Genomic DNA, 26187 nt, shown 5'->3' on the forward strand with positions numbered 1-26187 from the left:
GGAATGCTTTTGGCTGAGCTCTGCCATGGGAATAGATTGAATGATCGCCCTACAATTGAGTAATTCTGTAAACCATACTCTATAAATCCTCTAACTCTCCATAAGCATGGCATTTAAAAATAAGACTGATAGCTTGAGGCCTCTTGGTTGAGAAACACTACTGAAAGTGTTCCTGAGAAGAACCCAACTTTTTTCGTCCTCGAACAGCTAACAGTAACCTGTTTTTTAATCCGATGGATGATGGCTTCAGTAAGACGATTCTGTCACAGAGATTTTTACGGAGACCCGCAGCATACGGAACGATTCCCTTGAGAAAAGTGTTTACTGCTCCCTTTACAATGGGTCAAGAGACTCTGATTTCCAGTGCAGAACTATTTTATAGGCATCTTTCTGAACCTAATCTGAAGGCAGACAAGCAGGTCCTAATGTTACAAGGAACTACTTTGAGCTAAGTGAAAGAATTACAGCTGGCCAAGTGGGACTAAATAACAGAGCAATGCAATCATTGCTCCCACGAATTTTAGTCATAATATTGCGGGTGCCGAGGCATAAATGCTTTCCCATCTCATGCAATTGGAGGAACTTTCTTGTTGGCACAGAGTCCCAGGCTTTTCATTACCCTTCAGGTTTCTTGCTCTCCCCCTCGACTGGCACAGCTCTAAATTGGATGGGACCTTACAGTGCTAGAGGTCAAGGAGGATCTTTCTAAACCATTAGTTATTCTTAATTACTTGAGTTTCCATGGCACGACGCAGACCTCGGCGTGTGTAGAGTGGTCTGCTCTTTAGAAAATTCATCTTTTCTAAAGTCTGTCCCGAATTTCCTGTCCCTGATATGAATGGGTATACAGAAAGCATGGCCGTTTGCAAAGGCAGATGTCTCAGCTGGGGAAAGGGAGTGATAGAAAATTGGAGAAAAGCCCCTGAAAAACTTAAGTCCACCGTTATACTGTACATCTCTAACTGGAATCTCTGTGTCAACTTATACCCCCGCATTCCTCATTCAGTGGTAAACTAAGCCTTGTCTGATGATCCATATGCCTGAGAAGGAGGAGAGGGGTTGAAGAGGAACAAGTGCTAGAGACGCAACCCAAAGGCGACCACCCCCAGGGTGACAGAGCAGGCGACGAGCAGTGGAGGCGAGAACCTTCTGTGTGTGTAGTTTCTTTGGCAAACTACAGTACAAGTCAGAATATTGAGAAGGAAGAAATGACGTGCGGGGATTTTTTTCCGTCGGGATTCTATTTCCTTTTTGGCTTTGTAAGATCCGTTGGAGTGAAAAGCTACCTTTGAAATCTTTCATTAGGGAAAAGAAAAAGAAAAAGAAAAAGTAGGTGCTGGGACCACCAGGTCGGAGGTGGTTTTCAGAGTCGTCACTCATGGATCCCTGCTGAATGATTCTGAGTTATGCTTACCTAGTGCCTATAATACGTACGGACATCTGATTGGCTCGTGCTGCCTCTCGACAGGGTTACGATCGATAGAAACCCTAAAGGGGAAGCTCTTCTCTGGTCGCCGTGTGATGACCAGCCTTGGATGAGGCACGGACTGCAGCTCTGGAGAAGTGGGGGGTGCCTATGTGTGTAAGCACACGTGTGAGTTCTATGATCCTACTGTCCTGGAGCCCACAGCGGATTATGTGATTTCTGGGGTTGCCGCCTTTCGATACCACAGAAACACTAAGACACAACAAGGTACAGCCTACTGGCTGAGGGGCTCAAGTGATGGAGGGACCCGTCTACTGTACGACAGATGGCATAGATGTATCCCCCCCCGAAAGCCATGTCCTCTGCTCCATTTTGTTTTGCTGCTGTAAAGCTAGCACGGGCTTGTCTTTAGGCACCCGAGTGGCATGTACAACTTCTTGTCCTCACATGTCATGCGAAGACAACTATGATTCATGTCCAACAGTAAAAGGTACATGCGTACCTGTCTACCGCCAAGCTTGGGGCAATACTTCTGGGTTTGAGCTGTGGCTTTTTTTTTTTTTTTTTTTGTATAATAAATGAAAATAAAGCTTCTTTTCAATTTCACGATTACCTACGACTGGTGTGATTTAGAAGCCGCCGGTAGGTCAACAGGGTAATCTAACGCGTTTTTAGGATGGAATAAAAGAAACATGAATGTTAGACATACCTCTGTTAACGTTTCTCAGAATATGAGAATTCAAACACACACACACACACACACACACACACACACACACACTAACGGTATATTACCATTACTTGAGACTCAGCTGAGATAACACTGGTCTCTTATTTGACTCACTTTTTAATTCCATCTAAAGATGAGTGAGAATAATCATTGACCTATATCTACAACATCGTTCTATTTTTTCCTAAATGAGCTCACTAGAGGATCTAAGGGCATAAATCTGTTCCCCACAAATTAAATGCAAAAATCATGAATGCATCTAACACTTTTGGATTGAACCAAATATTTCCAGGAATACAGATTCTTCCGGTCCACATAGGGAACTGTATCGGTGATCGGTGGCTTGGCAGTGAGTAAATGCTGCTCAGCGGGTCAGACATGTACAGCTGGAGGAAGATCGTGGAGTTTTGCTCGCATACTAGGGAAAATACGAATCTAGCAAGAAGACGATCCACATTGCCGTTAAAAAAAATTCTATACAGACTTAGAGATCTAGTACAGTACAACATACACCCCAGACACAGGAATCTCTACGAGGAGAGCTTCAGGAGGCTTTGCCTTTGAAGATTTTTTTTTTCTTTTTTTGGAAAACAAAACACAACAAAACACCTCCTGTTGCCCTGAATGCTAATGATAGAGGACTATGTTGCTATGGCAATGCTAATTTCAACACTGTTGCCTGTGGACTTCACATGAACTCGCTGTTTTAACTTCTGCAAATGTCATTTACAAAATGAAAACCCATTAATGATTAGCGAGGGCACAATGTTCCACTTTAATTAGAATAATAAGGAATTGCTGATGCACAAAGTACAGGTTTGTGCATCACTACTGAGCCTACACTGTCAAAATTAATTACTACCGATGAGGATTTGGTTCCACTTTTTTAAAGGAAGCTTGCGAATAGAACCGTTGTATTTTGACTTTAAAGGAATTTAAAAGTCTCCCTTTTTAAATCTGAAGGTGAAAAAAAAAAAAAAACCCTCCCAGTAGTACGTGTAACAACTGTGAAGAGCCAAACAGAAATTATGACCAAGGGTCAGGTATTTCGAACTGAGCAAGAGCTGAAGAGAAAGCAACTAATTGTTCGTCTTTAAAGAAGGCAGGAGGGGATGATGGGAGATCAATTGTTTAAGTATTTACAAAGTAAGTGTCTGTGGGAAAAGCATTGCAGTTGACAAATATCACAAATACTGGCTGTATTGTGATACATGTGTCCACCCAAGGAAAGGGGGAGAACACTTCAAAGAACTAGAAATAGGGGTGCCCGCATGGCTCAGTCGGTTGAGCTTTGGACTTCGGCTCAGGTCACGATCTCACAGTTCGTGGGTTCCAGCCCCACACGGGGCTCTGCGCTGACACAATGGAGCCTGCTTGGGATTCTCTCTCTGTCTCTCTCTCTCTCTCTCTCTCTCCCTCCCTCTCTCTCTCTCTGTCGCTCTTTGTCCCTCCCTGGCTCATGTTCTCTGTCTCAAAAATAAAAACATTAAAGAAAAAAAAAAGAACTGGAAATAGACAAGAGGAAAAAAAAAATAAATTATATTCTCTCTGATGGGAAAGACTGACCTACCTTAAAAGAGATTTTTTTTTTTTCTCCAAATGAACAAACTTTGAGGGAAAATCTAAAGACCGATCTGGAGGGGTGTACTCAACATTTAAATTTGTTTTCACATGGTTCACTGCAACGGTTGCCCTAGACAGTTTTACTTTCGATGCTCTACATTCCCATTCCGGGTCATTCCTGTAGCTGGCGAAATCATTTTATGCCACTGGTGTCCCCAACCAAATATGGGGGGTGTTTTTATTGGAGGAAGAAGATGCAACACACGTTTCAGTGTTAGACAAATCTTCCCACAGAAGGTCCAAACCCGTGAACTTAGGCGAGATAGGAAGGAGTGGGACACCAACACTCCATGAAGTCTCTAGACGGTTCCCTGAAAACCTCCACCATGTTCTGGGTCTTGTCATGAAGCAATAGTACAGGGTCAGTAGAGGACTGTCAAATGACCTGTTCCTGTGGTCGTCTCGTCTATCTGACAGGAAGCTAAAAGTATCTCGCGGGGGAAGAGAGCTGACGGCTGCCTTCAAAATGGTAAAGAGGGGCACCTGGGTGGCTCAGTCAGCTGAGCGACAGACTTCGGCTTGGGTCATGATCTTGCGGTTGACGGGTTCGAGCCCCGCTTCGGGCTTTGTGCTGACAGCTGGAGCCCGCTTTGGATCCTCTGTCTCTCTCTCTCTCTCCCCCTCCCCCACTCACGCTTTCTCTCAAAAATACATAAACATTTAAAAAAAAACTGGTAAAAACAAAGTCAGAGCACCTTTGTACCTAGCTATAAACTTACATCGCTCAACAAAAGGTAGGCTCCAGTTACATAAATGTAAAATTATGTGCCATTACGTAACTGTAAATATAAATTATATACATTATTTTATTAGGAACAACTTAGAAACTGGAAGAAGAATTACCAACACGCTCATAGCATGCGAGCGCCCATGCCTGGGTGGTTAGGGCTGATTTGAAATTTTTTTTTTTCTTTACCCTTTTCTAAAATGTTTTCCATCATGAACACCGATCACTGTTTGCTGTGAGGGGGGAATCCTTTCCATGTTAATGTTCCAAAATATTGCTCAACCCTCCAGTTTCAACTGAGAGATGTAGAGAGCTGCAAAGAGGCAGTTCCCACACTCGCAACAAGAAAAACCTAGACAAATACATTAACAGCTTTTCATCAACCTGTCCGAGAAATGAGATCATGGGATCAACCGTCGTCCCGAAACTGGAGACAGGCGCCTTCGGCAAGATACTTGGATACTTGGGGACAGTTAGATCCCTGGGGACACAGGCTACCACAGGCTATATGAAGTGCTAGGGAGAGGACGGTCCTGGAGGCCACGTGAGGACCTCAGGATGAAGCTCCTGGAGGCTGTAGTCACAGGACAGTTCCTGACCCTTAATTTTTCCCCCAGGAACTGCACCAGGCTCTGAGGGGGAGGAGGGGGAGAATCCGGACAAAGCTCCCTTCATCCTTGGTGCTGCTAAGAACAGAAGTGTCAGCCACTGTGAACCAGCCCAGAACCTTCTCCCTTAAGGAAGAAAGGGCTCGATGTGCAAACAGAAGGACATCACTTGAGGACACTGGTGAAACATCGCTGTGTTTGGGGAATACCAGCCAGGCCTAGATCCCCCAATTCATCCATGTTTAAAAAAACCAAGAAGCAAAGCGCCTTAATCTGTAGGGAAAAGGGCCTCGCGGCAAAGTGAGAACATCCGTAGTTGCCGTCTACAAACGGGGGAAGGGAATGGGAGGGGAGAAGGTTCTACCCCTGGAGGAGGGGCAGAAACCTGTGAAGGCCACGCCCCCAAGATCCAGGCCCTAGAGAAGGGCCCTGCCCCGCATCCCACCTTTGCGCTAACAAGCTTCCAGAAGTAAAACGCGGCTACCAGAGGAATTTGAAGGCTCTGGTGCCCATAGTAACAACATAGGTTAACAATGATAACCATAGCAACAATAAACTGCAAACAGAGCCCATCTCCTGACCAGATTAAGATAAATCACCATACAAAAGGTCTGTTGACCTCAGTATTTACTACTCTGTATAAGATGTCTGCTCTCATGCCCAAAATGCAAGGCGTGCCCAAAGGAAGAAACGTCAGTCTAAAGAGACAAAGCAACCATCACATCTAGACTCAGATCTGTTTCAGATGTTGGAACTATCAGAGAGGTTTAAAATAACCATAATTAATGTTAAAAGCTTTCATCAAAAAGGACGGCAGTATAAAGATCAGATAGGTAATTGCAGTAGAGAGCCGGAAGCTAAGAATAGATCAAATGGAAGGGCTAGTAATCAAAAACACAATAACCAAAATGAAGAACGCTTTAAATGGGCTTATCGCTAGGTTTGACAGAGACAAGGCCAAGAGTCCGTGGCTTGGAAGATAGGGCAACAGAAATGGAGACGGAAAGGGCAAAAACAGTGGGCACAATCCTACAGGTTTTTTTTTTTAAGTTTACTTATTGTTTTAGTCATCTCTACATTCAACGTGGGGCTCGAACCCACAACCCTGAGATCAAGAGTCTCCCGCTCTTGTGATGGAGCCAGCCAGGCACCCCCAGATTTCTGCGGTTTTAACACAGATGTAATGGTCTCTTAGCATTAGCTGGATCTCTGAACAACAGTTCCTTGTCAGATTAAGTAACTTTGGTGCAACCATGCCGATCAAGAATCGAGAACGATGAATGAAAGAGTTTACTCACTGAAGCAAGCTCTGATAGGCAACCCAAGTCGGTACAAAGTATTTTATGGGCCAGTGACATTCCAGATGGATAAGGATGTATTTTTAAAATGTTTGGTTTAGATTAAGAGTTTTAGCAAATAAAAAAAGGTCTGAAATACAAAATATGTTTTCTCCTACAGCCCAGAATTAGTAACAGTTAACATTTTGCCTTTGGGGACAGCTTCTTTTTCAACAAAATAAAACAGCGAGGATGAAACTAAGGTCTCCTTTGATGTCCCCACCCGTACACAACAACCGCTGATAACTTTAATGTGTATCTTTCCAAATTTTACATTTTTCTTTTTCTTTTATTATTTAAAAAAATCACTCTTTTTTTTTTAAGTTTTTAAATTTGCTTTTTAATCCTGCAACTGTCCTCCAAAGAGCGAAGAGCTTTAAAAATTGCCCTTCCAGAATGTAGCGTTAGCATCTCATTAACACCCATGGTTTCATTTACCAGTTACATACAAATGCCATCAAAATGATTAACTCCAGCCCAGACCCCCCTACCTCTCTTCCGGACTCTAGACGCTTATCATCTGTCTACTTGGCGGTACTTCTCGGACGTCACAAGTCGCCTCAAACGCAAACGTCCACCGTCATATTGCCACCCAAATGTGGTCTCTCTTCAGTGTTCCCTATCTCACTATAAAGTGGTATCGACTGGGCCACTGCCAAGAAATAGAGGTGTGGTTCCTTGACATGTTTTTCTTTCTCTTTGCAACCCCTCCCCTCGTCACCAATCCACAAGCCCTAAGGGTTTTTACCTCCTCGATCTCTCAGCCTCTCAACATCTCCAACCTGCCACTCTCATGGTCCAAGTACCGACATCCCTCACCTGGATTTTCATCAGTAACCCTTTAATATTTGCATAGGTGGGGTCCCTAGGTAATTCACTCACGTCAGCCAGAGAGCTTTTCAAGTTTTCTCTCCAACCCCTCCAACGCAGTCACGCTGTCATTTTATTTATTTATTTATTTTGAAAATATTTTGATGATTTTTTTTTAACGTTTATTTATTTTGAGACAGAGAGAGACAGGGCATGAACGGGGGAGGATCAGAGAGCGAGGGAGACACAGAATCCGAAACAGGCCCCAGGCTCTGAGCAGTCGGCACAGAGCCCGACGCGGGGCTCGAACTCACGGACCGTGAGATCGTGACCTGAGCCGAAGTCGGACGCTTAACCGACTGAGCCACCCAGGCGCCCTGATGATTTTTTTTTTTTTGGAAAAAACTTATTTATTTTGAGACAGATAGAGGGAGAGAGGGAGGGGCGGAGAGAGCGGGAGAGAGAGAATCCCAAGCAGGTTCTGTCCTGTCAGCATGGAGCCCAGCGCAGGGCTCGATCTCACAAACCCTGAGATCATGACCCGAGCGGAAATCAAGAGTTGGATGCTTGACCAACTGAGCTGCCCCAATCACGCTGTCATTTTAATTCCTTATGTAGACGAGTTCCCTCCTGGTACAGTGCCTGGACACATGATCTCCCCCTTTTGCTGTGTTAATGCTCATTCAGACTTAATCACCTCTCTGGCTCTACTTTAGAGAGAGCACGGGCATCACTTAGCAGGGGTATCTTATGCGTCTAGCACTGTGTCTGGACCACCCGCACCATGGTAAATAAATACTTACTGAATGAATCCGTCAGTCACGAGTGTGTCTTTCAACAGCTACGTGCGATTTTTCTCAGGCAAGGAGAATCTAACCATTTCTTAAGTGCCTTCAAATTAAAGAACATTTTGGCATTTGTGCGAAGTTTTGAAAGCACCGACAAATAGCAGTTTCTGCTTTTACAAACAAGACTGAGGTTAAGCAAAATATACCAAGGAAAAAATGGACTTCGTACTAAATTGGCTAATTATGGGTGAAAGTAGCCATTTATGCCTTGACGATGATCAGAGACAGCCTTATAAACTCTGTCTCTTTACTGAATAACAATGCATTTTATAGTTTTAGGCTTTCATTTGAGCACTTCGGAACAGTTCACAAGCACACCAATTTATCCCTGCAATGGTATTGCAGGCCAATTCAAGGAAGTAAATCACGCAACGGGGTTCAAAAGCATAGGGAATTCTTGGATACCTAAGAAAAAGCTCTCTACTTCCTGCACCTAGTTTACGTGTGTTTTTACAGTCTCATACAGATCGTTAATATGGAATTAAAAAAATAGAGATTATTCTAGCTTTTTAAGGTTTATTTATTTACAGTCTGTTTGTTTTAGAGTTTATGTTTTGAGAGAGAAAGAGTGAGGGAGGGGTGCGAAGAGAGAGAGAGGGAGAGAGGGAATCCCAGGCAGGCTCTGCGCTGTCAGCATAGAGCCCGCTGTGGTACTCGATCCCACAAACCCTGAGACTATGACCTGAGCCAAAATCAAGAATCGGATGCTCGACTGACCTAGCCACCCAGGCGCCCCTCTAGCCTTTTATTTAAATCCTATACAAATATAGCCAATTTGACAACGAATTACATTTTCAAGATCCTGCACAAATTAATCAATCTGTTATCCGGAGGGCAAGTTTTTACTGGAATAAAACATATGTCACACGAAATTTACCATTTTAGTCATTTGTTAAGTGTACAATTCGGTAGCATTAAGTTCATGCACAATGGTGTACAACCATCATTTCCATCCGTTTCAAGAACTTCTTTCATCGTCCCAAACAAAAACTTCGTGTCCGTTAAACTCTAACTCCCCTTCCCTCTTCACCTCATTCCTGGGCAACCCCTAATATACTTTCTATCGCTACGAATTTGACTCTCATAGGTCCCTCATGAGTGGAATCACGTAGTATTTGTCTCTTCTGTGTCCGGCTTCTTTCACTTCCCATAATATTTTAAAGGTTTATTCACATTACAAGATGTGGCAGAACTGTGTTCCACTCGAAGGCTGGATAATATTCCACTGTAGGTATAGACCACATTTTGCTTCCCTGGTCATCTGTTAAAGGACATGTGGGTTGTTTCCACTTCCTGGCTGTTGAGCATAATACTGCTACGGACGTGAGTGACGACATGACCCGTTTCAGTTGTTGCTTTCAATTCTTTGGGATATTCGTCTAGAAATGCACTTGCTGAAGCACAGGGAATTCCCCGTTTCACTTTCTGAGGAAATGCCAAGCTGTTTTCCACAGTGGCCGCATCATTTTACATTCCCACCGGCGATGTCCTAGGCTACAGCTTCTCCACATCTTCGGCCACACTTTTTTTTTTTTCTTTAACAAAAGTCATTCTACTGGCTGTGAAGCGGTGTCTCATTGTGGGGGGTGTGCGTGTGTGTGTGTGTGTGTGCGTGTGTGTGCGTGTGTCTACGTGCATTTCCCTGGTGATGAGACGGGGAACATCTTTTCACGGGCTTCATTCCTCATCCAAGATTATTTCCATTCTACTTGGAGCCTTAAACATCTTGAATCCTCAGTTTTACTTCTTTGCAAAAGTATGCCGTATTAAAATCCATGCGGGCACCGTTAATAGCAACTGCCCCCCTTATTGGCATGCCAGGCCTACGTCTTTCACTAGGAGGACAGGAACCGCTCTGGGACATGCAGGGATTCCAGGAGGACCGGGGCGATGCTCATTACCGTCATGATCGGCAAGCTCATTCTTTGGTTTAGATGTTCACCTGGCGCTGCTGGGGGTAAAGAGTGGTCAGTGGCACGACGGGAGACCAAAAGCTCTCTAAGGCCCCCCCCCCCCCCCCCGGTGCTGTTCACGGTCTCTAAGACAGTGAGGTATCTTGTTTGTCCCTACTAGCCTTGTTCATCCTCAAGTATGTGTTTCAGCCATCGACCTTTACTTGGGACAGCGAGCAAAGTCAATGTTCGTATTTCAAAAGTTTACCTCTTCGAGGTTGCAGAAAGAGGGTACTCAGGGCTCAATTTGAAGAGCCTTGCTACTTACCACTTTGCTACTGTGGAACAAAACTGAAAGTAAGGTTTGGACTAAGTCCGCTTTCTACTGGGAACAATAAAATGAACACACACACGAAACATCGGGTCCGATAAAACGGTTTTCCGTTGTTGTTGCTATTCATCGTTCTATGATGTGAACTGTCACAGAAGACAATCGGAGGTAGTCCCGGGCAGTTAGGCATTGAAAGGACTGTCTTCTTTCTTGGAAAAGGATATAAGAAACTAGGAACTTGGAAAGATACATTTACTGGAGTATTCCAATCAAAGTATCAAGAATAATGAGGCACAGTAAGAGATTAACAACAATAACTAATAATAAGATACGATTATAATGAGAAACTATGGTAAAAGTTATGTGAGTGTCATCTCTCTAAGTAGCTCATTGTACTGTACTTGCCTTTCTTCCTTTTGTGACGATGTGAGATGAGAAAATGCCTGCGTGATGAGATGGAACGAGGTGAATGACGTCGACACTGGGATGTAGCGTTTGCCTGCTACTGACCTTCTGACAGTATTTCAGAAGGCGCATCACCTGCTTCTGGTTCACCGCAGGTAACCAAAACCGTGCCAAGTGAAATCGCGGATGGGGGTGCGGAACTACCGTGCATATGATTTTCTAACACCCGCAGAATTTACGGTTTCGGTACTTATGCCTAAATTTAATTTCCTATGGATTTATTATTTTACCTCTGCCTTAGTTTGGTGTTTTATTATTTTTTCAAATGTTTATTTATTTATTTTTGAGAAAGAGTGCGAGTGGGGGAGGGGCGGAGAGAGACAGGGAGACAGACCATCCCAATCAGGCTCCACACTGACAGGGCAGAGCGCGATACAGGGCTCGAACTCACGAACTGCGAGATCATGAGCTCAGCTGAAGTCGGATGCTTCACTGACTGAGCCACCCGGGTGCCCCAGTTTGGTGTTTCATAGCCCAACTTAGATTTCACACAGATTTCCTTACGTATATTATTAGTCTATACAACAACAATCATCTGTTCCCTACAGCCACCACTCTTAACGATCACCGTAAGTGTTTTTACCACGTCTCTGTTTGTATTTTGCAATCCTAAATTGACAGAGTACTGTGAATAAATTCAGACGTTGGTATACTCAAGCCTGAAACTGAATACAGTTACCATCTTGGAGAAGTAAATCTAACAGCCCCAAGTACTCGTTTCTTCACTCTCTGTTTATAACACTTGGTGATAAAGGTGTTTGTTCACTATAGAACTAGGTGTTATTTGGATAAAAATATCGCTGGTCTGGGATTCATGCTTGCCCAAGCGATACTGATTTCCTGGGAGATTTTTTTCCTCCCGTTCCAATTCAGTGTTTTTAATTTAAAACATTTTATGTTTATGTAATTTTTTCCCCAATGTTTTATTGAATTAATTCTCTATTTTTCAAGGCCACAGCAAGTAATATAAAGGTATGGCCCAAACTGTCAGGTGAGATTATTCGGTATTCCTCTACTCATCCCATATCCTCCACATAGGAGTTATTTTTATACATTCTATTAGACGTCAGGATTTTTAGGTTTTCATTTTAAAGAAATGTTCCACATCTGAGCCCTCTGATGTACTCCGAGGTATAGTTACAGTTACAGTCAGATAACTTCTCAGGAAAAATTACTTTGTGGTTTGAACACGTTTTCTCCACACCGGCAGACTAATCTTTTCCGGTCCACAAATCAAAACAAGATTAGTATGCTCGCATCTACCAACCAGTAGAGAAAGATCAAACTTCCCACTCAACATGGAGCTGCTTCCTTGAAAGGGAGCTGATACATCTTCTCAAGCAATACATTCAAGGGCTTGGAATATAATTGGCGATTTTGTTGATGATGAACGAGGCTGAGCTGAGTAAGGGTGACTTTTGTTCCTCCGCCGGGCTTATGGTAAAAAGACATGGCCTGGCAGCTGAGCATATGACATACGAGTTAGAGAAACAACTCTAAGTTCTTTAGTAATGAAGTCTATTTAAAAAGATAGAATGGGATGACTGTTCCCCCCCGCCAAAGGCAAAACAAAACCATATTTGAAAAACAATGGCTCTCTGTTTACTAACGCTAGACATTTATGCAATTACTCTATTTTATATGTGCTTGTTAACGGCATCTAATATTTACCAGGGCAAGACAAGAGCTGGTTGCGTATAACTAAGCACCAATTTGAGGTCTTTTCTTCCCCGCTGGATGCCACTATGACTCTGCCTCAACGTCTCTCTTAGATTCTACCAACGTACCTCATCCCAACTTCCTTCAAAGTCTTTTAATATTAAGACATAGGCTTATGTGCACTCACTGAACTCGGCTTCTGAAGGCAGCCTGTGCACTTTGCCAGGAATAGGATTTGAAGGCATTGTCCTAAGATATCCTCGTAACTTTTGGCGACGGGAGCTACTAAGGGAATACGTTCACTTAACGGTACTTCCTCTAAAATAGCACCTTCCAAAGAGTTACGGTTCACGGGACAGTTCAGTGGGGCAACCAACACCATCAAGCATTTCTCTCTGCTTTCAACCACCAAAAATAGAGACAACGAAGGAGCGGATGGCTCAAGTTGCCCTCAAAATACAATTGAAACAACGAATGCCAGTGAGATTACCTAGAATAAAAACATATAGAGCGCCTTTTGTTTAAAATTTTTTTTAATGTTTTTATTTATTTTTGAGAGACAGAGAGAGACAGAGCGTGTGCAGGGGAGGGGCAGAGAGAGAGAGAGAGAAAGACACAGAATCCGAAGCAGGCTCCAGGCTCCGAGCTGTCAGCACAGAGCCCGACGTGGGGCTCAAACTCACAAGCCGTGAGATCGTGACCTGAGCCGAAGTCGGACGCCTAACTGCGTGAGCCACCCAGGCGCCCCGAATGCCTTTTATTTTTGACAGAGAGAGTCAGAGCATGAGCGGGGGAGGGGCAGAAAGAGCGAGACACAGAATCCAAGGCAGGCTGTTAGCACACGGAGCTGTCAGCACAGAACCCAACACAGGGCTCGAACTGACGAACCGCGAGATCGTGATCTGCAATGAAGTCGGACACTTAACCTACTAACCCAGGCGCCCCACGCCTTTTTTAAAAAAGTATATTTTATTTCTTTTGATAGAGAGAGAGAAGGCATGTGCGTGTGCACATGCAGGGGAGGGTTCGGAGAGAGAAGGAGAGAGAGAGAATCCCAAGCAGGCTCCATGCTGTCAGCACAGAGCCCGACGTGGGGCTCCATCCCACAAACCATGAGATCATGACCTGAGCCCAAATCGAGAGTCAGACACCGAACCGACTGAGCCACCCAGGTGCCCCTAGAATGCCTTTGATCTGTTATGATCTATTCCTTTATGAGAATACTTATTAGGATCACGGCCCAGTTCCCGCAAATATACTTACTCTTCCGCAAAATCAAAACAAAGCGTCAAGTATTTGTTCGCCATTTTTAGGTGTGAGATAATGAAATGCCCAGGATGACGCAGGGTGCATGAGGCTCAAGCAATGTCGAAGAGTTTAAAGCTTAATTGGAGAGGTGACGGATCACAAGATTTAACAAAACATCCCAAAGAGTTAAAGTGTGAAGACGACTCAGGGCTTCAAGGCAGTTACAGAGGCCCTTGCTCTCTTTAAGATCTATTCTAAGGTAACAGGAAAAATTGAATGTCATTTATATACTTTTCAATAGAGAACGTACAAAATTTTTATAACATTTAAAAAACTTCAAAACCCCTATAAAAACAATGGCTATGTCCCTCAGCAGTCTTGACCTTGGCCGTTTCTTAGACTTGTGATTTCCTCGGAGTGGGGACCACATGATAAGGGGAAACATATGGGCCCCCTCCTCCTGCTTTTCTTTCCTTCCACGCACCGCAAAAGGAATTTTTCAAGTAAAATAACTACATTTTGTATAGGTAGAAAGGACTGCATTTCAAACTGGAGTCCCATAAATCACAGATTCTTATCTAGTACCAATCGCCACTAATGAGTTGAAGGATCATAAGGGAAACACCGGGCACAGATAAAACGTTCTCTCCCTGGAGGAACCTGAAATCATCAGGACACGTTCCCAAAACATCCCCGTTCTTTCACATTATGATACACTCTGGTTTCGTATTAACAGAAGCGTTTTTCAAAAATGTGCGCAGAAATAGCGACACTGAGGAGCAGCCAGTTCCGTCTCCAAAGGCTTCCTTTTGATAATTTGTTAATGACAAAAACAGGAAAATGCTCAGGTGACTATGCCTCATTTTCTATGCAGTCATCCCTCATAAACCCATATATTCCAGGTTTATTTACCATAAGCAAAAAAGGCAGACCGGGTATATCCTGCTGAGAACGTTGTATACACAGGACTTTCAGGTATCTTTCTGCTAGTTAAAAATGCCACGAACGGGATGAACAAGGAGGTCTGGGAGGTCATTGGCATGTTTATAAGGTGGTCTGTTGAGCACAGGTCATTCAGACCCCCTCACAACCGCCAGGGAAGGAGTCATAGGCCTATTTTTCCTACCCTTTCCTTCCCTCCCCTCTTCTGCCCCTCCTCTTCTCTCTTGCTCTCATTCCCTTTGCTCTATTTACACTTTGAACTTTTGCTATACTTTAAAACAATTTTTTTTTCATGTTTATTTATTTTTGACAGAGAGAGAGAGAGAGAGAGAGAGAGAGAGAGCACGAGCGGGGGAGGGGCAGAGAGAGAGGGAGACACAGAATCCGAAGCAGGCCCCAGGCTCCGAGCTGTCAGCACAGAGCCTGATGCGGGGCTCGAACTCACGGACTGCGAGATCATGACCTGAGCCAAAGTCGGACGCTCAACCTACTGAACCACCCACGCGCCCCAAACTTTTGCCATACTTTTGAGGCTTGGCCCCTCCTGCTCCACCTAGAGTTCATTCTTCCCTATTATTTGGTGGGATTTTTTTTTTTTTTTTTTTTTTTTGGCAGAAAAGTTAGTGCGGTATTGATATAAGAGTGAGGAAGAAAGCATTAGCCTGGCCTCATATTTGGTAAAGCACTTCTATTTCTATATTAGTAGAGGGTGACTAAATATTCAGGCAGAGATTTCTCTTAATCTATAGGAAATCTCAGTTATTCTTTATCTGTGAAAACATATTAAATTTTTTTTTTAACGTTTTTATTTATTTTTGAGACAGAGAGAGACAGAGCATGAACGGGGGAGGGTCAAAGAGAGAGGGAGACACAGAATCTGAAACAGGCTCCAGGCTCTGAGCACTCAGCACAGAGCCTGACGCGGGGCTCGAACTCACGGACCGCGAGATCGTGACCTGAGCCGAAGTCGGATGCTCAACCGACTGAGCCACCCAGGCGCCCCAGCTGTGAAAACATATTAATTGCCCCCGCTGGTTTGGTGGTTTTAAGTCATTTGGGAGACGGTATATGAAAGACTTCTTTCCCACCGTGTCGTTACGATCATAAACCCAGAGACAACACTGTGCACTAAGGGGAGATTCTCTACATGTGATACACGGGGTGACCCAATGCTCAATGCCTGGGAAGCCATAACTTATGGCCATAGGCCATATGTGTTTCCTTTGTAAGACTAGAACCATAGGCCTGGGATTTGTGAGGCAGATGAGATGTCATTTGTTGCTGGAAGGGGAGGATGGAATCAAATTCAAGGACATGCTCTGGCGTTGAAAAGCCTCCCGACGAGCTGTTTTAGTCCAGCTGAGTTGACCGTGTGCTAACCTCTGAAAAGTCGTAGAACTGGGAGTCTGAGGAGAAACCCATTCCATGGCATCTATCAGGTTACTCTCCTGGCCGTACTCTCACCTTAGGGAAGCCCTGATGGAACTGGGAGGGCGTGAGCGCCAGAAATTGTCTGCTTCCTCAACTCCCATGGAGGTGGTAGGGTCCGGGCTCACCGGGTATTTGCTCCATTTTATTTTTTCTTGCCTTTTCTTGCCAAAAGTAGCAAAGAGGACATTAGGCCTGTGCAACAGTAGGGTGGCAGAAGCTGACGGCAGGTAAGCCAAGGAAAAACCACCAGCAGTGCAGGCAAGGCCTATAGGGGAACGCAGGTGATGTCCAAGATGGCGGCCACACAGTGCTGGAGTGGCCGCACTTGGTTACGCCAAGAGCAGGTGTTTAACCACCAATACTAGGAAGCCGAACCGGCTGGGAGCAACAAGTGAGGTGTTTCTGGGTACTATCATTTTTTAAATCTCTATTCTCCACCCCTTTATTACACGTTTTTTCTCTCAATCCTGAACCGCTCTACCCCCAAATAAGTCTCCACTCGCAACCTTACGCATCTTGGCTAAGCCGGCCTCTGCCCTCAGGGGGCAGCGACCATCTCCTCCCCAAGTTCAATGCATCTAGCCCTGGGAGCTTCAAGCAGCTCTGACCTTCCGGAGCACGCATGTGAGCACTGAGACTGGGGACTGTGGGAGTCCTAGACTGGGGGAAAGCCTGCTGATGTCACAGGGTTGGTGGGAAAGATGCAAAGCCGCGTCATTATGAGCATCACTTAAGCCACCAACCTCTGAGTCTCAGCTGTGTCCTCTTTATTGGGTAACAACCGATGGGGCCATCCTCATAGGTGGGAAGATACACAGCTAGTCTAGCCCTTAGCACTTAGTAGGCACACATTAAACTTTGCTTTCATCCCGTCTCAATTACATGGATGGTAACTATGAGATAATTCCTCTATAGAAAGCTCAAGTCCAAGGAAAAGTGACTAAATCTAAAGGAAACAACCACCCCCACCACAACAAATTCCTTCTAAAACAACAAAGAAGCAAGTTAAAAATTAATCTTTGCACTGACCATGTGACCCGCAGTGGCTTCGGGGACCAAGATGGGTATGGATAAGTTGAGAAAGCAAAACAGAAAAAGCTACTGGAAATTTCAGAAGGACCGGGAAAGCTTCTCTGTTTCATCTACCCTGTAGTTAATGATAACACAAAAGACGCGATCATTCGCTCAATGCTCACAGTGGGCTAAGCCCCACATAGGACCTGTTCTGAGGAGCTTTGCAGACTGCCGAAAGCAGAGATTTTTTTTTTTTCTCTCTCGTAGAGGGATTTTTAAAGTTTGCAATGTGACAGCACTGATTTATATAATGCACTCAGGTTATTTTTTTAAAAGAAGAAATTGCATGTGTGTGTGTGTGCACACGAATGTTCTCCCGGAAAGAATGCCTTCTCCCTACCCACTATTCAGCTCCCAAGCTCCCCTGCCTTCCCACCCTCCCCCTCGGCCCCAATCCCCTGGACCGAAGCAGGGAAGACTGAATGGGATTTGGGTTTTCCCGCTGAGAGAGGGACATTTTCTGCAACCAGGTCAGTGTTCAAAGGGCTAATGCTCTAAGGAAATTATCCAAAGGGGAGAGGCAGTTCAAGGTTATTAAGTTATTTTCAAATGTTGTCTGGGCTGCTGCTGACCTTTGTCAAGGCAACAGGATGCTGCTTCTCAGGGGGACAGGATAAGAAGCAATTAGAGAAGCCTAGGAGCGGCTCAGGAATGTTTGGGAATTCACACATACCCCAAATTACGTGGGAACTCCAAAAATGAAAATAAACTGATTTGATCAAGGACCTATTTGTGTCCCAGAAAACATTCTAAACATGTAGCTAGTACTGGATGTATCTGTGTTTTCGTACGCATCCGACACTCGGTATCTCGTAACCGTCCATTAGACTTCGACTCCCTTTCAGAGAAGAGAAGGAAAGCCAATTCATATTCCTTACGTGCCAGAAAGTAGAATGGGGGTGAGGTTAAGCAAATGGTTTAAATAACACAGAGTGTGATGAACCTGGGCTTCCCACACGGGTTTATCTGATGTGACAGCCCATGTTTTTCTCCACCACGCGATTATGGAACAAAGTGCATGTGTGAGAAAGTTAAGAAAGAAAATGAGCAAAGAGCTGAAATGATTTACTCTTGTTCTTTCAGGGAAACAGACCTAAATGCGTTTTATGCACACTCTCACATTCCCAAGAGTGCCATGAATGAGTCACGGGACGCTAACGCCGTACCTGGGTAACATAAGAGAGGTTGTGGCTTGTATACAGAATGATAGTGGCCATGCATCCGTGTATATGTATCCGTGCATATGTATCCATGCTGCCAACTTTAACCATCACACGTAACGTACAGAATGTTACAAAAAATCTTTGTAAATAAAACCTAATCAATGCCATTCTCGTAAGATTTAGGGGCCACTACATCCCAGCCCCCCCCAAATAGGTCCTGCATACAAATGCTTCGTGAGCACAGTGGTCGATCAATTCAAAGCCCTACTGATCACTAGAAAATCAGATGTAAGACACGTGCTATTACTGGCGTGCGTTCCTTCCTTCATTCCAGTATCTACTGGGCACATGCTGTCAGTGAGGCACTGGGCTGGGAAAGAGACACAGCGCCTGTCCTCATGGAGGCCACCATTTCAGTCAAGGTTACGTGTTGGAGCTTCTGAAACTAGAAGGAAGGTTGTGAGATACTGTTTACGAACCTCCGAGACACAGAAGATACCAACATCGACACCTGCCAACGAGGGCCACGTAACCCAAGGCCAGAACGGGGGGGACTCTGTGACACAATGGTGTCGCATTCAATCTGTTTCCGCGAACAACGTAAACGGAGTTGTTTTCGTGATTCTGTCATCAGTTATTCATTACTGACTATTCCTTCATTGTGGTCCCAAAGCTTAATGAGACTCAGCTAATGTGACCTTTGGAACCATCAAACTGTGGAGGAGAAAGCCCGGCAGAGAAGACTGACCTCTGGGTTATCTTTGTGTACTAAAGCCTTTTGAAAAGTCAGAGCACCAGGCTTCTGGCAGCGATTTCACAAATTTAATTACCCACAGATATTCACCAGCATCTTCAAAGATTGACAGCTGAAACCAGACAGCTGATTTCCTGTTACATCCACTTCCTATTATCAATGGTGCTAAACAGTAAAGTAAAAAAAAAAAAAAAAAAAAAAAAAAGGGTTAATGTTATTTGTCCTTTATCCCGAGAAGAGTGATGGCACGGTAAGAACTCTCAAGGGTGTTCTGAAGATCCATTTCCATTCCTCTGGAAAAGTGCTATAAACAATTTTTCTTTCAAAGTCAACATTCATAAAATCGGAGGATGTCGGGGCTGGAAATGACATGGGATATCCCGTGATTCAGCCCCCTTAGGTGACTGACGGAGAAACTGAGGCCGAGGAAATGTAACTGATTCACCTGTGCTCAAATAGCTGGGGGGGGGGGGGGGGCTGGCTGGTTCGGTCGGGAGAGCGTGGGACTCTGGATCTCAGGGTCATGAGTTTCAGACTCATGCTGAGCGTAGAGAATACTTAAATAAATAAAACTGAAAAAAAAAAAAAAGCTAGCTAGCTGATAGCAAAGCCAGAACTAAATTTCAAGCCTTCTGATGCCTGGTCTATTTACTAGCTTCATAGAGCACGTAGCTGGGCCAATCTTAACCAATGTTTAAAGTGAATGTCAGAAGACTGGTATCATTCCTAGGACAGTAAGGTATCGGGAATGAGACATAGGGGAGTATTTTCTAAGTTGGGTGAGGAGTGAGATGATTCATTTTCAGAGATACTGTGTTGTCTAGCTAACAAGAGGTTTACAACCTACTGGAAATATGTATGGACCCTCCCGCACCCCCAACAATGGAGTCCCAAACCCTTAGACACTCCACGTTCCGGCTCCTCCCCTCTCTATTTCTCAGGCTTATTTTTTGCGGGCTTGGCAATGAGCATGCGCCAAAGAAGGGCAGCCCCTGCGTCACCTCAAGGAAGGTACGTTTGCTCCAATCAGACTACTCTTTGTCTTATGTGGGCATAGGCGACTTCCGGGTAAGGGTGTAACTTCTGTACTGCTCAGCCAATGAGGAACCAGGGGAGGGAGTTGCACAGTAGGAGATAAATTGCCTGCGGCCACTGCTCCCAGTGTGCCTGTCCATCAGACACACCCACTCTTGCAAGAATGTTGACTAAAGTCGGCTTCACTGTGGTCTGAGTTTCCACATCCCTCCTTTGATTGGGTTAGTCGGCTGATTTCTCACACTTGGATGTCATAATCCGGTGTTCTTTATGATCAGAGCCTGTCTCCTTCTCAGATAATGTATCCGCTGCAAGCCAGCCAGCGCAGATACTTAGCACATCGGTTGCTGTTAAAGCTGAGACAGAGCTCACTGCGCCTTCCTCCCTCTCTAAACACAGGTACTGAAATAGCAATCAGGAACTCAAAGGAACAAATACACTCACCTCGACTTGAATCAGAGCAACTCTCGGCACAAGTAATGGGGAACTGGAGCAAGAACACGGGCGAGATATGCTTTAGGGAGGGATTTGGAATCTGAAAAAGTGCTCGAGAAGGCTGTGAGCAACCCCCACGCAATAGGTAAGTGCAGAAACATGCCTGGGATTGGGAGGTGAGGGAAGGGTCGATCACGGTCATCAGACAACATCTACAGCAACGTACACAACACCCAAAACAACCAGCGGGAAGAGAGAGACGCTCCTGTGGACGTGAGTTGCTTCGTGAGCGTTGGATGTGAAAAAAAAAAAGCTGATCAGTTAGCATGTTTCCCGGAACCCTTGTTTCAATCTTCGGCGAAGCGCTTCAGTGATAGTTAGGAAGGGAACCTGCTGACAGGCCTTACTGGCGACTGAGTCAGCAGGTTTACTACCGAGTTTCAATAGTGAACGCCTCCCAGTCTTTACAAACTGCAGTGCCTTTAAAAGAGGAGAGGACCCGCTCGTCTAAAAACCAAACCCTTCCTAAGGGCCGGCTGGCAGAAATATAAGGTCAAACATTTCAGCCGGTGTCACAGAAAAATAGTAGCAAACCAAACTATAGCCAGAACTAACATAGGTAGAAGAGGCTATGACCTCAATTGGTTTCCCCATTTCTGCACCAATGGGAGAAAGCGAACAGCATTTACCATCTTCATGAGTGAGTGGAGACTGCAGACAATGCTAACAAATTTAATAACCGACATTTGGGCCACTCCGGTCACTACATCCCAAGGAAGACTTAACAGAGCTGGAAAAGATCCAGGGAGAAGCAACTAAGACGATCAAGGGGTACAGTTGCCTGTCATTCAAAGACAGACTGAGAACCTAAAAAGGATTAGAATTTCTCAGACTGGGAAGATGAAAAGGAAAAGGGGTTGTAAGGAGATGTGAGGCTGAAGTCTCCTTTGGGAAAACGCCCGGGTGGCTCGGTCGGTTGAGCGTGATGTCTTGATTTCGGCTCGGGTCGTGATCCCAGGGTTGAGGGATCGAGCCCTGCATCACGTTCTGCACCAGCATTGCAGAAGCTGCTTGGGATTATCTCTCTCCCTCTCTGTCTCTGACCCTCCCCTGCTCATATGCATGCATGCGTACACGCTCTTGCCCCCCCCCCCCAAAACAAATAAATAAACATTAAAAAAAAGTCTACTCTGGGTAAATATCATTGTATTCACTGAATTCCACAGCACTTGAGGTTAAAAAATGCAGATTGAAGAGAGACTGAGATCTACCTTTATTTCTTTAAGTAGAAATCAGCAAATGTATGCACCTTACTCTTCTGAAGCCAAGGCTGAAGCGGAGAGGGGAAAAGTGTAAGAAACCACTGGATAAACCCAACGCCAACTGGCTGATGATGCAAACAGCCACTGGTGTCCGCATGTGGGACCGAGTTCTGGGCTAGTTGCGGTGTCGGTCTGCCCCAGTGTGCTATTTCTTATGCTCTTATTATGTTATCTTTGCAGGAACATACTGCACACAAGTTTGGGATTCCTGAGTTCTTCCGACAGTCAAGAACACAGAAGAATAATTTTCTAACTCATTAAGAAAGCAAGAGAGTCCCAGCTCTTGGCTCCGTGTGGTTTACCCATATGGGAGGATGCAACATAAAAAGGTGAAAGAAATCCTAACAGAATGCAGCAGCTGGTTAAAGGCTATTATATTGGAATTTTCATGAGTTTGACAGTAGGCCAAAAAGAGTACAAAATGGCGGAGAGTGGAAAAGGCAGTTGTAACAGGTTGCACGTTGCTGGCGATTATTTTTTCAGTGGCAATGAAGGCTGTAATCAAATAACCTGAAGGAGACGCTGGCAGGAGTAAGAGAGCCCCCAGGGAGCAAGAAGATGAAAACTGTAACAATGATGAATGCCATGGACTAATAAACTAGACAAACATGTAGGGTGAAGTATCGAAATCGAGATTCTTAGCACCATATGAAAAGCTGGTGTCAGGATGCAGGCGTAAACACCGCTGGACTTGCAATCTAGAGCCCAAGACGCGGGTAATGACTTACAACCTCAAGCACGAGTGCACAAGTCAACACCCAACTGGAATTATGTTACTGGCGCAGAAACCTCCGGTTATTTAGGGGATCAGTTTATCCCAGCGTTGAAAAGCAAAAAAGTATTAAGTATGAAAAAAGGATCCGGAGAAGGCACCTGGCTCTGTGCCTGGAAACGGGTGGTTAAAACTCTCGAATGCGAGTCTAGACAAACGAGACAACCAAGAGGAACTAGGGGGTGGGGACTGGGTGAAGGAATATCATTATAAACTTATTGTATTGTTATTTGTGGATAAATAAGGCATCTCGAATTGCAAATGGCATTTGCCAGTGCCTCAAGCCCACTGAACCTTGTACATCAAAGTAGTTTGCTATAAAAAGAATATTTGAGACAACAGTAGTGTATAATAATGAATCACAAATGACATTAATAATCGGTTTGTTGACCATGTGTATTTTCTGAACATGCGTTCTCCCTACATTAGCTTAACATTTTAGAGGTATAGTTGAGAAATTATATAATCTCTAATTTCCAATAGATTATAATTTTTTAAAAAAAATGTTTATTTACTTTGAGAGAGAGAGAGAGGGAGGGGGAGAGAGACAGAGAGAGAGAAAAGAGCTATCGAGCAGGGGAGGAGCAGAGAGAGGAAGACAGAGGATCCTAAGCAGGCGCCACGATATCAACCCAAAGTCCGATGCTGGGCTCGAGTCCACGCACCGTGAGATCATGACCTGAGCCGAAACCAAGAGTCAGATGCTTAACCGACTGAGCCACCCAGGTGCCCCGGCAGATTTTAGTTTTTAGAGAAAAGTGATCTCCATAAAGTTTCAGAGGTATTTTTGAGAAATTACCTAATTCCTCATTCCTAGAAACTGATCATTTCAGAGGCTTTAAGGTCCATGTTCCCTTGTCTACTATTTTTTTCTGTCTGAGGCTCTATGTCTCTTACCACTGAACCAGGAAGAATGACAGTCCTAAATTAAACACCAAGATTTGAGGTCTTTAGATGGGTACCTGGAGAAAGTGGAATGGGTTGAGGGGGCAAATCTTCGGCTAATTAAACAACGGAAAAACAGAATTGCTATGACTTTTTTTTTTTTTTCAACGTTTTTTATTTATTTTTGGGACAGAGAGAGACAGAGCATGAACGGGGGAGGGGCAGAGAGAGAGGGAGACACAGAATCGGAAACAGGCTCCAGGCTCCGAGCCGTCAGCCCAGAGCCTGATGCGGGGCTCGAACTCACGGACCGCGAGATCGTGACCTGGCTGAAGTCGGACGCTTAACCGACGGCGCCACCCAGGCGCCCGACTTTTTTTTTTTAAATAAGAATTCATATTATGTTAATGATTAAACTAGAGAATTTAAAAAACAAAGATAACTTCTGAAAGAAAAGCTGAGATCTTCAGTTTTTGAATTTGGATACAATCGTTTGATGAGTCGCACTCATTGATTCTTAGAGCTACAGGGAACCTTAGATATCACCTAGCCCAACCTCTCATTTTCTAAATGAGAAACTAAGGTTTGTCTAGGGCAAGTGACTTGCCCAAGGCGACACAGTCAACTCATGACAGAGCCAGGACTGGACCTCACGTTTTCACGTTCCCCGATCTGGGCCAGTGGACAATGAGGGGGAATCTGTCTTTTTATTTTTGGACTGAATGAATCTTCACTGCCACGCGGCAATGTACCGGGACCTTTTGTGCTGGGTATCGCATCGGGGAGAAGATAAATATTTAGGGAAAGGACGGTGGGTAGGGAGACCCTAGGAATCCCTGTGAGATATTTAATAAGCCCCAAACTGTAATAATCTGAAGAATAATCACTTGAAGATGTTTTGGGTTCTCAGGTGCTCTCACAATCTATGCTACAAAAGGAGAACCTCTATCCAGTAAGGACTATCTCTTCATCTATCATAAAGGAATCGGATAAAGTGAGAGCTTTATAAATGGGTTGAAGAAGTAGCAGGTCCCAAACATCTTAGAGATGAAAATGTGGGATTGACCAAGACACCGGAGATGACTGGGCAGAGTTTGAATAAAATGGTTCCACAAAATATACAGTGGATGTAAAGCCATACAGCGCACGTCTAAGTGAATTTGTCATTCAGTGAGACACACAATTTAAAATAGGTCTTTAAAATACGTAAGGGGACTGAATTGGTAAATTATACAGCATAAACATAATACAATTTAAAAATAAGAAAGATAAAAAGCGGGATCAAAGCAAATCGAAGGAGAGTTTTTCAAGGTAAGAGATGCTTTGTCGGGAAAAATTTAATAAGACACAACTTTCTTAAAGGATGTGTCTCTCTCTGAATGGCCCAAAGAAGTCCCTCACCCCCATTCCTCTGAGTGAACAAAAGTGAGGCATGCGATCTAATTTCCGGAGAATGGTAGTCATGAAGATCTAGGATTGCTGCGATTGCTTTAGAACTGAATTATGAAGAAATGCTGGGCAGCCGAAGAACAGAAGCCAACCTGATAAAAGATGGCAGGCCCGAACAATGGGAAAACATGGAGGGTCTTTAGTCAGACTCATGGCGGAAGCAGGTTGAAAGCCTTCAGCTGGTATTGAAGATTATTTCACGAAGGCGATTAAATTCAATTATTGAACCAGCAGGTTCAAAGTTAAATTGAAGTTGAACTCTATCGCATAGTCAACGAGAAACTGTTCAGGTGCCATAATGACTCACTGTCCTCCCTCCTGTCCCTTGCATGTTGACCCGATGTATCAATGTACATTGACTCAATGTCAATCATTGAGCCAATGTACAATGTATTTGTACGTCACGATGCATCCTGCAGAAGGTGCTTCTAAGCACCTGTATTCCTGTGACGGACACAAATGGCCCCAGAGAACAGTATGACTCTGTTGTGAAAAATGCTGAGTGCTATGTGTCAAGAATGAACACCTCAGCTACACAAATCCGGGCCTGCTGCTGACTGCCTTTTGGGTACATGAAGTATTTATTCACCGGAAATGCTTTGTGTACATACAGCTGCCGAAATCATCCATCTTGGCTGAAAAAGAGATGCGGGAACACCCCTAAACAAATGAAACTGTCCTTATAACTATTCACTCTCACCCTCCATAATATTATCTGCAGCTTTTTGTGCTATCGTGGAAAATCCACACCACTTCCAATCACAACACACAAGAAACGGGCTGCAGTAAATGGATTTTTCCTAAAGGCAGCTCCCTGTTGCATCAGCACATGTGCAGCGGTGATTTTAGCGCGAGTTGACTTTCCAAGCTTCCTTGGGGGATGGAGAAGTAGGTATTGTAAGCCAGGTTAACGTCAGTCACAATGTAGAACTAAATCCATTTGTGAATATGCAGATTAGCCACAATAAATGCTTCTTTAGCAATGTGATGCTTCCAACTTACTTGATATAGTAGGGCACTTTGTTTGGCGAGATGGCTCTCTCCCAGGGACCCTGGACAGAAGCTGAAGGAAAAAAAAGAAAAAGGCAAGGAGGTCAAGTTCACCACAAACAGGAAAGACAACATTAATCTCCAGAATTACAATTTTACACTGATATTGGTCTGTTTGCTCAGTTGCCCATGAAGACAGGACGGATTAACCTGCTGTTCTGAAGTTTCTGT

The 26187-nt window shown here is 44.4% G+C and overlaps 1 protein-coding gene across 1 annotated transcript in view; it reads right to left on the reverse strand.

The window, feature by feature from the left end:
- The window catches only part of DMD (dystrophin), a 1998908-nt gene that overhangs the window by 178096 nt on the left and 1794625 nt on the right, over positions 1–26187 (reverse strand). The window contains exon 62 of the mRNA XM_049644567.1: positions 25969–26029. Within this exon, the coding sequence (XP_049500524.1) occupies positions 25969–26029 (61 nt within the window). The remainder of the gene's footprint in view (positions 1–25968; positions 26030–26187) is intronic.

The sequence above is a fragment of the Panthera uncia genome, chromosome X (genome assembly GCF_023721935.1).
Source record: "Panthera uncia isolate 11264 chromosome X, Puncia_PCG_1.0, whole genome shotgun sequence".
Classification (NCBI taxonomy): domain Eukaryota; kingdom Metazoa; phylum Chordata; class Mammalia; order Carnivora; family Felidae; genus Panthera; species Panthera uncia.